We start from the raw sequence: 17,236 nt of genomic DNA, 5'->3' as shown, positions 1-17,236 counted from the left end.
GAGAGAGAGCGACGGGGGGGGAAGAGAGAGAGCGACGGGGGGGGAAGAGAGAGCGACGGGGGGGGAAGCGAGAGAGCGACTGGGGGGGAAGAGAGAGAGCGACTGGGGGGGGAAGAGAGAGAGCGACTGGGGGGGAAGAGAGAGAGCGACTGGGGGGGGAAGAGAGAGAGCGACTGGGGGGGAAGAGAGAGAGCGACTGGGGGGGGAAGAGAGAGCGACTGGGGGGGGAAGAGAGAGCGACTGGGGGGGGAAGAGAGAGCGACTGGGGGGGGAAGAGAGAGCGACTGGGGGGGGAAGAGAGAGCGACGGGGGGGAAGAGAGAGAGCGACTGGGGGGGGGAAGAGAGAGAGCGACTGGGGGGGGGGAGAGAGAGAGCGACTGGGGGGGGGAAGAGAGAGAGCGACTGGGGGGGAAGAGAGAGAGCGACTGGGGGGGGAGAGAGAGAGCGAGAGAGCGACTTGGGGGGAGAGAGAGCGACTGGGGGGGGGAGAGAGAGCGACTGGGGGGGGACGAGAACTCCCTCCCCCCTCTCCCCCTCACTTTCCCCCCCCCTCCCTCACACTCCTCCCCACCCCCCCCCAACACTCTCTTCTCTCCCCCCCCCACACTCCCCTCCCGCCTCTCCCTCACACTCTCCCCCCCCCCCTCCCTCACACTTCCCCCCCCTCCCTCACACTTCCCCCCCCTCCCTCACACCCCCCCTCACACTTCCCCCCCCCCCACACTCACCCTCACACTCCACCCCCCCTCCCTCTCACTTCCCCCCCCTCCTCTCCCTCACACTCCCCCCCCCCCCCCCCCCCACACTCCACACTCCCCCCCAGCCCTCCCTCACACTCCCCCCTTGAGCTGAGCGGCGGCCGGCGGGAGAGCGGGCTCTTGCGGGCGGGCGGCGCGGGCGCGGTCAGTGCCAGAGGCGCGAGGCGGCCCGCGGGGAGCAGGCAGGGAAACCCGGCGGCCGTGCTCGAGCGGGAAACTTCGGGCGGCCCGCCCGCGCTCCGGCCCCGTCAAACCTCCCCGCCCGGTGGAGGAGCCCGGGCCCCGACACCGTCAAACCTCCCTCACCTGAGAGAGAGAGAGAGAAATTTGTTGATTTTAAAAACCGCCGGTTTTTCCGGTCCCGCACTCACGGGGAGAGAGAGAGAGCGGGAAGAGGAGAGAGCGGGGAGAGGAGAGAGAGCGGGGAGAGGAGAGAGAGCGGGAAGGGGGGAGAGAGAGCGGGGGAGAAGGGGAGAGAGAGCGGGGGAGGAGGGGAGAGAGAGCGGGGGAGGAGGGGAGAGAGAGCGGGGGAGGAGGGGAGAGAGAGCGGGGGAGGAGGGGAGAGAGAGCGGGGGAGGAGGGGAGAGAGAGCGGGGGAGGAGGGGAGAGAGAGCGGGGGAGGAGGGGAGAGCGAGCGGGGGAGGAGGGGAGAGCGAGCGGGGGAGGAGGGGAGAGAGAGAGGGAAGAGGAGAAGGAGAGAGAGAGAAATTTTTTGAGCTCCAGGCCTGCCTGCAGCGGGCCTGGAGAGCAGCCCCGAGTCCCCCCTGCGCGAGGGTGAGGAGGAGGGGGGGGCGGGGTGGCGGCGGTTAGGGGATCACTTAATTTCCTACTGTTGCTAAACACAATTTAAAACTCAAATAAATTGTTATTTAATTCCCTAACACATAATTCAAATATTTACCTTAGTTTACCTTAGTTCCCTAACACACAGAAAGTGTGGGGGGAAAAAATCGTGAAAAATCAAGATGGCGGCCACTCACCTCGGTTCAGAACGATAAGGCCCGCCCACGCACGCACCGATTGGTCGACCGTCAGGTCACCGAAGTGTAGGATTGGTCAATCGTCAAGTCACTCAACTGTAGGATGGCACGCGCCAGGAACCCGCCGTACGATTGGTCGACCTGTCGCTAATGAGATGCTAATGAGCGGCATGTTGAACGTTTTTTGGATAACGCGGGCACGATTTTTGTCCGGCCGAAACGTAAATACACCTATGACCGGTCCGTAATCGCAAGCTTTCTTTTGACGCGACGCGCGCTTCGGTACGCTCTATAACTTTCAAACGTATAGAGAACAGACAGACATCGGGACAGACAGACAGAAGAGCCGCTTTATATATATAGATATATACTAGCTGGAGTGGCCGGCGGTGCTGAGGGTTTTTTGAGGGCATGTTGTTGTTGTTGGGAGAGAGAGAGACTGGGGGGAGAAGAGAGAGAGAGAGAGACTGGTGGATTTAGTTCAGGATTAGCCTGGAGAAAGAGGGGGGGGAAGGAGCGCTTCAGGCCTGGCCCGATCGACCCCTGCGAAGGAAGGAAGGAAGAAGGCGAGCTCTCCCTCCCTGTCCCACCCCCTCACTCTTTCTCTCCCTCACCCTCTCTCTCTCCCTGCCCCTGTCTCTCCCTGCTTTACTCTCCCTCCCTCCCCGCCCCTCTCACCACTCTCCCTCCCTCCCTCCCCCTGTCTCTCCCTCCTTTCCGGTACCAGAACGGAGTTAGTCTGACATCAGGAGGCCGGGTGCCCATCGCTCCGAAGCGAGCCCGGGATTCCTCATCGTTAACGCGGCGGGCCTTTGGACCCGGTTGGCCAGGCGGCAGACGAACGCCTTTTGCTGCGGTGGGGGGGAGAGAGAGATGCCGCCGCTCACCTGCTCGCTTACCTCTTCCCCCGGGCTTTCGGGCTGTGCGGGGAAGAGAGAGAGACTGGGGGGGGGGGCGGGGGGAAGAGTGAGACGCTGCCGGTTGCCGGGGTAACCCTCCTCCCTCCTGAGCGGCTACAGGCTGAGAGAGAGGCCCGGGCCCGGTTGCTGGGGAAAACCTTCTCCCCCCCCCCCCCCCCCACCCCCGCCCTCCTGAGGGGCTGCAGGCTGTGAGAGAGGCCCGGGCCCGGCTGCCGGGGAAGCCCTTCCCCACCTCAACTCGCTCCCAAAATCCCCTCCACACACACAAAGTGGGAAAAATAAATCAAGTGTTAGGAATCAAGATGGCCGCCACTCACCTCAGCCCAGAAGGATTAGGCCCGCCCACACAGGCAATGAAACGCCCCCCGTGACGCACTGATTGGTCAAGCATCAGGTTAATCCCCTGTACGATTGGTCAACCATCACATCACTCAATGCTAATGAGCGGAATGTTGCCGTTTTTTGAACCTTTTTTGTATACTGTCTGAACAATTTTTGTCTGACCAAAAAGTAAATACGCCTATTAGACTCCCCTAATAAGCTTTCTTTTGATATAACATATGTGTAGGTACGCTCTATAACTTTTGATTGTATAGCAGACAGACAGACAGACTTACATATATAGATAAATAGATGTAGATTTTTCATAGCTGCTGGTCAAAAACCAAGACTGTGAAAACAATTGTGCATATGGAAGCCTCTACTTGCATTTGTTTTCTGAAAGCACTTTTATTTTGTGAATAAAATTATTTTCACCTCCAAACAATTAGATGGTAGCAAGACACTTTTTTTAATGTGTGAATCCTTGTCGCTCCTTCACTGAAGTGTTGGTAATTCATGAGTTAACCATATTCATTTGGTACAAAAGCAAGATACTGTGGATGCTGGAAATCTGAAATAAAAATAGAAAATGCTGGAAATGTTCAGCAGGTCAGACAGCATCTGTGGAGAGAGAAACAGAATTAACGTTTCAGGTTGATGACCTTTCGTCAGAACTGGAAAGGTTAGAGATGTAACCAGTTTTAAGCAAGTACAGAGGCAGGGAAAGGGGGGAGGGGAGGATAGAACATAAGGGAAGGTCTGTGATAGGGTGGAAGGCAGGAGAGATGAAATGGCAATAGGGTAATGGAACAAGTAAAGAAACAAAAGCTGGGTCTGGAGGAGGTGTAAATGGGAATATCAATCATCAGCAACAGCTGCTGGCCAAAAAATGGGGGCAGAGGTTATGATCTGAAGTTGTTGAACTCACGATTGAGTCCGGAAGGTTGTAAACTGCGTAATATAAGAATGAGGTATGGTTCCTCGAGCTTCCGTTGAGCATTCATTTGGTGGCATGTGCATTTAGTAATTTAGTTTTAGCTTCTCATTCTGTGGAATTGCATATAGAAGATATTGCAAATGAGCTAATTTTAAGATAAATTAGTAAAATCACATTTGCAACTGTCTTTCTTTGTATCACAATTAGCTGAACTTAGATAATGTTATTTCAGAAAAATCCTAAATGAATTATCTTCTGATGCACCTGGTGTTCCAAAGATTGATGAAGAAAAATCTGAGGAAGAGGGAGCAACAGCTGCTATCACTACAATGGCAGTACCAACATCTATCTACCAGACGAGTACTGGCCAATACAGTACGTACTACCATTTTACCTCACCATATTTATTGATATCCCGATGCTTGCATTGGTGGCCATAAATAGTTGTTTAATCTCATTTCTTATAATCCATTTTACTGTGAGGTACTGTAATTTTTTTTATCAGCATTAGCAAGGCATATCGGTTGTTTTAGAATTATCTGTAGTCAGAATTGGAGCATTCAGGAGCTTCTCCTATGACCAAGCGGGTAAAAAGGCATACAATACGGAATGTTCCTATGTTTGTCTTTTTTGCTCTGTGCATGGTGAGTTGTTCTCGGTTACAATCTATTCAATGCCCTGGCCAATTGAGGGTTAAAATCAGGTTGCTGTTCCGTGTCCTGCTGTAGAGTTTGTGTGTGCATGTCAACTGAGATCAGGCCTGGGTTCTGATGCTTTCCTCAGTCATAATCTACTGACCCTCACTATGCTCATACTTGTGTGTATTGGGAAACTACAAGTGTCAGTGGAATCACACTGCAACAGAAGTTCAGGAAGGGTGGAAACTGAGGGTCAAACTTTTTAAAAAATCAACTAGAACACTGCAGAATGCAGAAATCTACTGCTAGAAATTTTATTTGAAAGTATGTTTTCTATGTTATTTCAGAATCCCAAAGTTTTTTTTCCACATTGATCTTTTTAATATTGGAAAAGAAGAGTTAATCCTGTAGCAGTTTAGCTCCATCTCTTGGTTGGCTAACTGATCACTGGCTTGTTTCCTAAACTTTGCTTCTCATAGAGTCATAGAGTTTTACAGCACAGAAAGAGGCCCTTCGGCCCATCGTGTCTGCGCCGCCCATCCATCCCTGTCCAGTCTAATCCCATTTTCCAGCATTTGGTCCATAGCCTTGTATGCAATGGCATTTCAAGTGCTCATCCAAATGCTTCTTGAATGTTGTGAGGGTTCCTGCCTCTACCACCCTTTTAGGCATTGAGTTCCACATTCCAACCACCCTCTGGGTGAAAAAGTTCCTCCTCAAATCCCCTCTAAATCTCCTGCCCCTTACCCTGAATCTATGCCCCCTTGTTATTGACCCCCCTACTAAGGGGAAAAGTTCCTCTTTGTCTACCCTATCTATGCCCCTCATCATTTTGTACACCTCAATCAGGTCCCCCCTCAGCCTTCTTTGCTCCAAGGAAAACAATCCCAGCCTGTTTAGTCTTTCTTCATAGCTGAGGCGCTCCATCCCAGGTAACATCCTGGTGAATCTTCTCTGCACCCTCTCCAAAGCAATCACATCCTTCCTATAGTGAGATGACCAGAACTGCACACAGTACCCTTCTCTGACGGGTCATGCCATATCTGGGCCTTCGTCCCTTCATTGACCTGTTTTTTAAATCAATCACCTGGATGTCCTTAAACAAACAGAAAAATCTGCTATCTACAATCATGGTGTAGTTGGTGACTTTTAACATGTATAAACACACATTTTGAACCATTGCATCCATTTTGACATTAAATCTTTATTTCATAAACATTTTAGTTTCACTTCTAAACTGTAAAATCGGGGCATAGATAAGCATCAGGTCGTGATTAATTTTGCACCTTTCGTTGCTGAAATGAAAAGTTGCCATTGTAGCATATTCCTGCCTCAATGAGAGGCGCAGTATGAATGTGTTTTATTCATTGTAATAAAGCATCTGTAATCAACTTAAATGATCATAAAACCTATGTAGTTCAGTATTCCAGTTTGTCAGTGCAGTTTCTCTGCAATTTTTCTGCCATATCGTCAAGTTATTTTTTAACTTCTATACCTTGTCCGGCATTTCCACTTAACTGCTTTGATCTGTTCTTTTTAGTTGCAATCGCTCAAGGTGGAACTATCCAGATTGCAAATCCAGGAGCTGACGGTGTGCAGGGACTACAGACACTTACAATGACAAATGCTGGAACGCCTCAGCCTGGGGCAACCATCGTGCAATATGCTACACAGTCAAGTGATGGGACACAACAGTTCTTTGTTCCAGGCAGCCAAGTTGTTGTTCAAGGTACGAGAAGTAGATTTATTTGACAAGATGATATTGCAGCAGTGTTTTAAAAGAAAAGCATTTAAGAAATAAAAGGTTTGGTTCAGCGATGATGCTCTGATATTTATGGGTAAAACTAGTAGTACAGGAAACTTTGGTTTATCCAGAGGTTAACTGTCCGGAATGCTCGATCCACCGGCAAAAATCAGGAGCCGTTTCGTTAGGGTTTTTTTTCTTTTCGTTGCTTTTTTTTTCACCAGTCAGGCTCTGCAAGGTCTCGCTGAAGCTGTTGCTAAGCTACAGAGACTCTTGCAAGGTACGGCCGATTGTTTAGAAGCTGTTGCAGGGTTTGTTGCCAGATACGGAGGGCTCTGTATGTTTCAACATTAGCGCTGGTTTGTCCGGCAGTTTTGATGGGACGGCAACAGCTCGGTCCCGTCGGTGCCGGATATCACAAAGTTTCCTGTATTCATAAATGTTGTAACTTAGAAAAATAACAGATGACCGATGATTTACTTGATTTTACATCCATGTAATCTTAAAGTCAACCCATTAGCGACACTAGTGAAACACTGGGCTCTTGACTAGGAAACTTGAATTTCATGAGTTTTGTGCACAGGATCACCTGAGGACAAGTTTGCTACTCTCAGTAGGATGGACTAGGGAAGGGAGGAAAAAGTAGTCTAAAGGAATTCTGACGTGTCAACCAAGCATGTTTTGTGTGACTGCTTGGAAGAAAATGGAGAAACATTTTTAATTCTGTAATTTCACACTCCATAATATGAATTTGTATTGGTAATTATCTGCTAACTGAATCAAAACTTTGTTCTTTATCATCTAAATAGTACCACATTTTTTTATCATAAATTTCAAAAGGATAACTTTATCACAGTTTTAAAGCAAAATGCTTGTCATTTTTTCTGCTCCACTTCTGAAGGCAATAACTTAGGCAGAGGTGTAAGCCTGCAATTGTCAAATATGCACTGGCAATAAAGAGCCTCATTCACAAGCAACATTTTCCTATTTTCCCATATGCATTGGCAGTGGGTAAGATTCCTCGTAAGTATGTACTTTGGAATACTACCTCCACAGTCCCATGAGCACTGCACTGCCAGCTCCCTACTAATTTGCCTAAGTGTTTATTCTCATATTTAAGCTTATATAGTGAATACCAGCTGGTGATTTGACCATGGAGAGGCATCACAGCAACACTCATTCCTGTCCTCATCCAGTATCTACACATACACTTTCCAGCAGGTGTAGGAAAGCTAACTTCTATTTCCTTCCTTCCAGAATCATTTTTTAATTGTGCTGAATAAGTCTTGATATTTTGGATGCCTTACATAAATTGGTTAACAAAGCGAGGCTTTTGAAAAAGATTAAAATTTATGAGGACGTGATTTATGGTTGGAATACTGAGGATATTACCATTCTTAAATAATACAGTAACTTAGACATAATAGAGGAAATATCTGACCAACATCACTGATGCATTGGAGAGTAGACAATAAACAGTGCAGAGATTCATCTTACTAGCTACTCTGTCCATTCTGCACCAGTTGAGCTTTAAGGCGAGCCTCAGGAGCTCTTGTTGAAAACAATATTAGGGCTTCATTGTAATATTCTAAAGCATTGTAATGACATGGTGATGACCAAGTGCGATTTATCCTAGTTCTCACTGGGACTGTGCTGTACCTCGAGTTTACATAGAAACATAGAAGATAGGATCAGGAGTAGGTCATTCGGCCCCTCAAGCCTGTTCCGCCATTTAATGAGATCATGGCTGATCATCCAAATTTAGTACCCTGTCCCTGCTTTCTCCCCATATCCCTTGATCCCTTTAGCCTTAAGAAATATATCTAACTCCTTCTTGAATATATTTAATGAATTGGCCTCAACTGCCTTGTGTGGTAGAGAATTCCACAGGTTCACCACTCTCTGGGTGAAGAAATTCCTCCTCATCTCAGTCATAAATCGCTTACCCCTTATCCTTAGACTGTGACCCCTGGTTCTGGACTCCCCCGCCATCGGGCACATCCTTCCTGCATCTAATCTGTCTAGTCCTGTTAGAATCTTATAAGTTTCAATGAGATCCCCTCTCATTCTTCTAAACTCCAGCGAGTATAAGCCTAATCGACCCAATCTCTCCTCATACGTCATTCCTCCCATCCCAGGTATCAGTCTGCTGAATTTTCGCTGCACTCTCTCTCCATGGCAAGAACATCCTTCCTCAGATAAGGCGACCAAAACTGCACACAATACTCAAGGTGTGGTCTCACCAAGGCCCTGTACAACTGCAGCAAGACATCCTTGCTCCTGGACTCGAATCCTCTCGCTATGAAGGCCAACATACCATTTGCCGCCTTAACCGCCTGCGGCACCTGCATGCTTACCTTCAGCGACTGGTGCACAAGGACACCCAGGTCTCATTGCACTTCCCCTTTTCCCAATCTATTGCCGTTCAGATAATAATTTGTCTTCCTGTTTTTGCCACCGAAGTGGATAACCTCGCATTTATCCACATTGGGCAGATGCATGGCAAATGCAGTATAATCACCCAACCTGTCCAAATCATACTGGACTTTCTCTGCAGCCTCCTCACAGCACACAAGCCCACCCAGCTTTGTGTCGTCTGCAAACTTGGAGATATTACATCTCGTTCCCTTGTCTAGATCATTTATATATATATATATTGTGAATAGCTGAGGTCCTAGCACCGATCCCTGCGGTACCCCACTAGTCACTGCCTGCCACTCGGAAAAAGACCTGTTTATTCCAACTCTTTGTTTCCTGTCTGCCAACCAGTTCTCTGTCCAAGACAGTACCTTACCCCTAATCCCCTGTGCTTTAACTTTGCACGCTAATCTCTTATGCGGGACCTTATCGAAAGCCTTCTGAAAGTCCAAATACACCACATCCACTGGTTCTCCCTTATCTATTCTACCAGTTACATCCTCAAAAAATTCCAGTAGATTAGTCAAGCATGATTTACCTTTTTGTAAATCCATGTTGACTTTGTCCGATCCTGTCACTGTTTTCCAAGTGCTCTGCTATTACATCCTTTATAATGGACTTGAGCATTTTGCCCACTACCGATGTCAGGCTTACCGGTCTATAATTCCCCGTTTTCTCTCTACCACCTTTTTAAAATAGTGTGGTTACATTAGCTATCCTCCAATCCATGGGAACTGTTCCAGAGTCTATAGAATTTTGGAAGATGACCAGCAATGCATCTACTATTTCTAGGGCCACTTCCTTAAGTACCTTAGGATGTAGATTATCAGGCCCTGGGGATTTATCTGCCTTCAATCCCGTCAATTTCCCTCACACTATTTCCCGACAAATACTGATTTCATTCAATTCCTCCTTCTCATTAGACCCTATGTTCCCCGACATCTCTGGGAGGTTATTTGTGTCCTTCTTTGTGAAGACAGAATCAAAGTTTGTATTTAATTGGTCTGCCATTTCTTTGTTCTCCATTATAAATTCCCCTGATTCTGACTGCAAGGGACCTACGCTTGACTTCACCAATCTTTTTCTCTTTACATATCTAGAGAAGCTTTTACAGTCAGTTTTTATGTTCCCTGCAAGCTTACTCTCATATTCTATTTTCCCCCTCTTAATTAATCCCTTTGTCCTCCTCTGCTGAATCCTAAACTGCTCCCAATCCTCAGGTTTGCTGCTTTTTCTGGCCAAATTATATGTCCTCTCCTTGGATCTTATGGTATTCCTAATTTCCCTCGTTAGCCACAGTTGAGTCACCTTCTTTGTTTTATTTTTATGCCAAACAGGGATGAACAAATTCTGTAGTTCATCCAGGCGACCTTTAAAAGTTTGCCATTGCCTATCCACCGTCAACCCTTTAAGTAACATTCCCCAATCCATCCTCGCCAACTCGTGCCTCATACCATCGTAGTTTCCTTTATTTAAATTCAGGACCCTAGTCTCTGAGTCAACTATTTCACTCTCCATCTTAATGAAGAATTCTATCATATTATGATCGCTCCACCCAAGGGGCCTTGCACAACAAGATTGCTAATTAATCCTTTCTCATTACATAATACCCAGTCTAAGATGGCCTGATCTCCAGTTGGTTCTTCGACATATTGGTCCAGGAAATCATCCCGTATACACTCTAGGAATTCCTCCTCCATGGTATTGTTAATAATTTGGTTAGCCCAATCTATATGTAGATTAAAGTCACCCATGATAACTGCTGTGCCCTTATTGCATGCATCTCTAATTTCCCATTTAATGCCATCCCCAACCTCAGCATTACTGTTTGGGGGTCTGTATACAACTCCCACTAACGTTTTCTGCCCCTTGGTATTTCTCCACTCTGCCCATACAGATTCCACATCATCAGAGCTAACATCCTTCCTTACTGTTGTGTTAATCTCTTTAACCAGCAATGCTACCCCACCTCCTTTTCCTTTTTTCCTGTCCTTTCTGAATATTGAATACCCCTGGATGTTGAATTCCCAGTCTTGGTCACCCTGGAGCCATGTCTCCGTAATCCCAATCATATCATATCCGTTTACATCTATTTGCGCAGCGAATTCATCCACTTTATTATGAATGCTCCTCGCATTAAGACACAAAGCCTTCAGGCTTCATTTTTTAACACTTAGTCCTTTTAGAATTATTATTATTATTTACTGTGGCCCTGTTTGATTTACAGCCTTGATTTCTCTGCCTCCCACTTTTTTGCTTTTTTGCTTTTCTCCTTCCTGTCTTTTGTTTCTATCCTTGCTTCCTTTTCCTCTGTCTCACTGTACAGGTTCCCAACCCCCTGCCATTTTAGTTTAAACCCTCCCCAACAGCACTAGCAAACACTTCCCCATGGACATCGGTCCCGGTCCTGCCCAGGTGCAAACCGTCCGGTTTGTACTGGTTCCACCTCCCCCAGAACCAGTTCCAATGTCCCAGGAGTTTGAATCCCTCCCCCTTGCACCATTCCTCTAGCCACGTATTCATCTGAAATATTCTTCTAATTCTACTCTGACTAGCACGTGGCACTGGTAGCAATCCTGAGATGATTACCTTTTGAGGTCCTATTTTTTTTAATTACCTCCTAACTCCCTATATTCAGCTTTTAGGACCTCATCCCGTTTTTTACCTATATCGTTGGTATCTGTATGCACCACGACAACTGGCTGTTCGCCCTGCAACTGCCCCGAGACATCCTTGACCCTTGCACCAGGGAGGCAACATACCATCCTGGTGTCTCATTTGCGGCCGCAGAAACGCCTATCTATTCCCCTTACAATAGAATCCCCTATCACTATAGCTCTCCCGCTCTTTTTCCTCCCTTCCTGTGTAGCAGGACCACCCATGGTGCCAGGAAGTTGGCGGCTGCTGCTGCCTTCCCCCGATAAGCCATCTCCCTCAACAATATCCAAAGTGGTATATCTGTTTGAAAGGAGGATGGCCACAAGGGACCCCTGCACTACCTGCCTGCGCCGACTACCCTGCCTGGTGGTCACCCATTCCCTTCCTACCTGCGGTATGACCAACTGATTAAACGTGCTATCCAGGACGTCCTCAGCGTCGCAAATGCTCCAGTATGTATCCATTCGCAGCTCCAGCGCCACAATGCGGTCTGTCAGTAGCTGTAGCTGGATACACTTCCCGCACACTTCCCATCAGGAAGTGTCCCTGATTTTCCACATAGTGCAGGAGGAGCATGCCACGGGGCCGAGCTGTGCTGCCTTGACTTACCCTTTAATTAATTCAAATTAAATTAAATCAAATCAGTGCCACTAATTACACTACAATTAAATGATATACTCAAGGGCCCTTGTTTATTAGCAGTCCCCGCTACACAACAGAGACCCTAGAAACTATAAACCACAAAAAGTTAAGTTTGGAAGAAAGAGAGAAATACTCGCCAACCAATCACTTACCTGCTTTCTGGTGACATCACACTTCGATTACTTTTTACTTCTCTCTGCTGTCGCCGGTGAGTCTGGGCCGCTCTCGCTCTCTCTCCCCGCTCCTTAACTCGGTCTCCGCGCTCAGTCTCCACCCAGGGCCGCTCTCGCTGCTGTCGCTGGTGACCATATGGCCCCTCGATCCCCATATCCCTTGATTCCCCTTGAGTCCAAAAATCTATCTATGTCAGCTTTGAATATGCTCAATGACTCAGCATCCACCTGAAGCAGTCAAATATCGTCTACAGTCCTAACACTCGCACAAATTTTAGAATCATCTGCAAACTTGCAGATCGTGCCCCCAGCACCTACATCTAGATCATTAATAAAAATAGTGAAGAGTAACAGTCCTAACACCGATCCATGCAGGGCAGCTCTGGTGACTGGTCTCCAAACCGATCCAATCTCCAAACTGATCCAAATCCATTTATCTGATGGAGGGTGTCTTAATAAGAACATAAGAAATAGGAGCAGGAGTAGGCCAATCTGCCCCTTGAGCCTGCTCCGCCATTCAATAAGATCATGGCTGATCTGATCCTAACCGCCAATCTACTATCACAGAACCATCTCCTGAATCTAACAGAATTAGACACACGAAATAGGAGCAGGATCAGGCTACACGACCCCTGGGCCCGCTCCGCTACCCACAGGGCCATGACCGATCCGAACCTAGACTCATGTCCAAATTCCTGCCCGTTCCCCGTAGCCCTTAATTCCCTTTACTTCTAGGAAACTGTCTATTTCTGTTTTAAATTTATGTAATGATGTAGCTTCTACAGCTTTTTGGGGCAGCATATTCCATGGACCTACCACCCTCTGAGTGAAGTAGTTCCTCCTTATCTCAGTTTTGAAAGAGCAGCCCCTTATTCTAAGACTATGCCCCCTAGTTCTAGTTTCACCCATCATCGGGAACATCCTCCCCGCATCCACCCGATCCAACCCCTTCACAATCTTATATGTTTCAATAAGATCGCCTCTCATTCTTCTGAACTCCAATGAGTAGAGTCCCAATCTACTCAACCTCTCCTCATATGTCCATCCCCTCATCCCCGGGATTAACCGAGTGAACCTTCTTTGTACTGACTCGAGAGCAAGTATGTCCTTTCTTAAGTATGGACACCAAAACTGTACGCAGTATTCCAGGTGCGGTCTCACCAATACCTTGTACAACTGAAGCAATACCTCCCCTATTTTTATATTCTATCCCCCTAGTAATGAAAGCCAACATTCCATTGGCCTTCTTAATCATTTGCTGCACCTGCATACTAACCTTTTGAGTTTCGTGCACCAGGACCCCCAGATCCCTTTGTACTTCAGTACTTTCCAGTTTCTTGCCATTAAGATAATAACTTGCTCTACGATTTTTCCTGCCAAAGTGCATAACCTCACACTTTCCAGTATTGTATTCCATCTGCCAAATCTCTGCCCACTTACTTAGCCTGTCGATGTCCCCTTGCAGGTTTTTTATGTCCTCCTCACTCACTACTTTCCCTCCCATCTTAGTATCATCTGCAAACTTTGATATGTTACACTCGGTCCCCTCCTCCAAATCGTTAATATAGATTGTAAAGAGTTGGGGACCCAGCACTGACCCCTGCGGAACACCACTAGTTACTGATTGCCAGTCTGAGAATGAACCATTTATCCCAACTCTCTGCCTTCTGTTAGATAGCCAATCCTCTATCCATGCCAGAATATTACCCCCAATCCCGTGATTTTTTATCTTAAGCAATAATCTTTTGTGTGGCACCTTGTCAAATGCCTTTTGGAAGTCTAAATACACTACGTCCACTGGTTCCCCTTTATCCACCCTATATGTTACTTCCTCAAAGAACTCCAGCAAATTTGTCAAACATGACTTCCCCTTCATAAAACCATGCTGACTTTGTCCTATTAAATTATGATTATCCAAATGTCCTGTTACTGTCTCCTTAATAATGGACTCCAAAATTTTACCTACCACAGATGTTAGGCTAACCGGTCTATAGTTTCCAGCCTTCTGTCTACTGCCCTTTTTAAATAAGGGTGTTACATTAGCAGTTTTTCAGTCTGCCGGGACCTTTGCTGAGTCCAGGGAGTTTTGGAAAATTATTACCAATGCATCCACAATCCCTACCGCCACTTCCCTCAAGACCCTAGGATGTAAGCCATCCGGTCCAGGTGATTTATCCGCCTTGAGTCCCATTATTTTATCGAGTACCACTTCCTTAGTGATTTTGATCGTGTTTAGCTCCTCCCACCCCCCCCCCCCCCCTTTAGCCCCCTGTTGGTCCAGTGTTGGGATATTCTTAGTGTCTTCTACTGTAAAGACTGATATAAATTATTCATTGTGTTTTTGCCATCTCCATATTTCCCACCATTAATTTCCCGGTCTCATCTGTTGTGTCTGTGTGTTGATAGAGACACTGAAGACAGGAGTTGGTTTCATAGGTGTTTACTAAACAAAGTCTGGAGGGGAACTAACTGATACAACACAATATACAGGCTTATATAGCCCGAGTGGCCATTACCGGCATTACAGTACACATGGGGCTCTTAAAGGCACATATGCTACAATTCCTCCCATTTTAGCCAACCAGCACATAATATTTTAAGTAATTATTAATTGCATGTTACAAGAAAAATAATCTACACGTTGCTGTAGTTAATTAATTATAAGTCAGTCTCTCTGGAGGCTTCCTGACTCGGTCCGGATAACGCCTCGGTGGTGCAGTAGTTTCTGGTGGTGTAGTAGGTTCTTTTGGCAAGGCTGATTCGGTTTGAATGCCAGTGTCGGGTTCATCGGGTTCCAGTATCACCGGATCGGAGGTAGATATGGGTATCTCTACTTCATCGTTAGGCGTATAGAGTTGTGGTGTAGGTTGTCCATTTTCGGATGACTCTATGATTTGGTCAGCATGGCGCCTTATTATGCTTTCTCCGATGTCCACGGTATACATCAGCGGTCCTAGTCGTGTGCAGATGGTTCCAGGCTGCCATTTCTCGGTACGGTAGTCCCGGGCCAAAACTTGTTGACCTACCTGGAAGGTTCTAGTTGGCCTTTCATTCATGCCTTGAAATTGCCGGTTCTCCACGTCCCTTCTGATGTTGGGCTTGATCAAATCCAGCCGGCATCTTAGGCTTCTATTGAAGAACATCATGGCGGGAGTTTGGTTTGTAACCATATGTGTTGCATTCCTGTATGCAAACAAGAAGTTATCCACCTTGTGCTGAAGTTTTATGTCTTCATTACCCATGGCCTTCTTGAAGGTCTGGACAAACCTTTCAGCCAATCCATTGGTGGCGGGATGGTATGGGGCGGATGTGTAGTGCTTAACCCCATTGTTTTTTAAGAACTCCCTGAATTCTTCGGACACAAATTGAGGTCCATTATCAGAACAGATCTGTTCCGGCAGCCCATTCCTGGCAAATATGGTCCTTAATACTGTGATGGTTTTTTCCGTGGTGGTGGAGGACATCTTTATTACCTCCGGCCACTTGGAGTGTGCATCAACCGCGATTAAGAACATTGAGTCCATAAATGGACCAGCAAAATCGATGTGTACCCTTTGCCAGGGAGATGAGGGCCACTCCCATGGATGTAGAGGGGCTTGGGGTGAAGCGTTTTGGACCTTCTGGCATCCTCGGCAGCTCTTGGTCATTTCTTCGATGTCTCCATCGATACCTGGCCACCATACAAACGCCCTGGCTAGGTTCTTCATTTTCACTCCACCCAGATGCCCCTCGTGAAGCTCCTTTAGAACTTTATCTTGGAGTTTGGGTGGAATCGCCACTCTGGATCCACACATCAAGGTTCCTCGGCACACTGACAGCTGTTCTCTTCTTTGCGAGAATGCTGGCAACATGGTTCGCCATGTGCTGGCCATCCCTTCACTGTTAAATCGTAGACTCGTGAGAGAGTCGGGTCATTTCTAGTTTCCCTTTCAATGGCAGAATTTGTTACTGGTAGACATTCGACTATGGTAGAGTGGAAAATCTCCACTGGGTCGACGGTAGGTGCTTCTTCTACCGTTGGCAACGGTAGGCGCGATAACCCGTCAGCATTCCCATGCTGTTTTGATCCTTTGTATTCTATGTTGTATTGGTGTGCCCCAAGAAAAAGGGACCACCTCTGTAGCCTTTGCGCTGTCATAATGGGAACACCCTTTTTAGGGTTGAATATGGAGATGAGGGGTTGATGGTCAGTCAACAAGGTAAATTTTTGTCCGTGTAGGTAATGGTTGAATTTCTTCACTCCCCATACCAGGCTGAGTGCTTCCCTGTCGATTTGGGTATAGTTACGCTCAGCTGAGTTCAATGAGCGTGACGCAAAAGCTATCGGCCGTTCCGAGCCATCAGGGAATTTATGCGATAATACTGCTCCTATGCCGTAAGGGGATGCATCGCATGCCAGTCTGATTGGCAGTGATGGGTTGTAATGAGCCAAAATTTCTTTGGACGTGATTAAGTCTTTGCATTTATGGAAGGCACGTTTACAGTCTTCGCTCCATTTCCAAATTACTCCTGTTTGTAGCAGTTCATTAAGAGGGTGTAGAAGAGTTGATAAGTTTGGTAAAAATTTATGATAGTAATTTATTAATCCCAGGAGCGACCTTAATTGTGAAACATTTTCAGGTGCTGGGGCTTTTATGACCGCTTCAATTTTTTCAGGTGACTTATGCAACCCTTCCTTATTAATTATGTGGCCACAATATGATATTTGATTTTGGAAAAATTCGCACTTGGGGCGATTTGCTCGTAGGCCCCGTTCTCTCAGCCTAGTGAGCACCTGCTCCAAATTGGCAAGGTGCTCGTTGTCGTTTTCTCCTGTTAGAAGGATGTCATCTAGGTAGCATTGAGTCCCCGGAATCCCTTGGAGGACTTGCTCCATAGCTCTTTGCCAGATAGCTGGAGCGGATGCTACTCCGAAAACCAGTCGATTGTACTGGTACAGACCTTTGTGTGTATTTATCGTGAGATTTTTTAGAGGCCTCTTCAACCTCCATCTGTAGATATGCCTGTGCCAAGTCAATTTTGGTGAAACGTTTCCCTCCGGATAGT

At 46.9% G+C, this 17,236-nt stretch overlaps 1 protein-coding gene across 5 annotated transcripts in view; it reads left to right on the top strand.

Annotated features, from left to right (window-relative positions):
• Positions 1-17,236, top strand: part of LOC147117041 (cAMP-responsive element modulator-like) — a 288,959-nt gene that overhangs the window by 132,769 nt on the left and 138,954 nt on the right. For all 5 annotated transcript variants that reach the window (XM_085987622.1, XM_085987618.1, XM_085987619.1 and 2 more), the window contains 2 exons: positions 4,150-4,292; positions 6,096-6,284. In XM_085987622.1, the coding sequence (XP_085843748.1) occupies positions 4,150-4,292; positions 6,096-6,284 (332 nt within the window). The remainder of the gene's footprint in view (positions 1-4,149; positions 4,293-6,095; positions 6,285-17,236) is intronic.

This window comes from Somniosus microcephalus, chromosome 5, assembly GCF_052327205.1.
Source record: "Somniosus microcephalus isolate GS21.2 chromosome 5, FLI_Smic_1.0, whole genome shotgun sequence".
Classification (NCBI taxonomy): Eukaryota; Metazoa; Chordata; class Chondrichthyes; order Squaliformes; family Somniosidae; genus Somniosus; species Somniosus microcephalus.
Note: the sequence above shows the minus strand (reverse complement) of the source record. Positions and strands in the feature narration are given on the sequence as shown.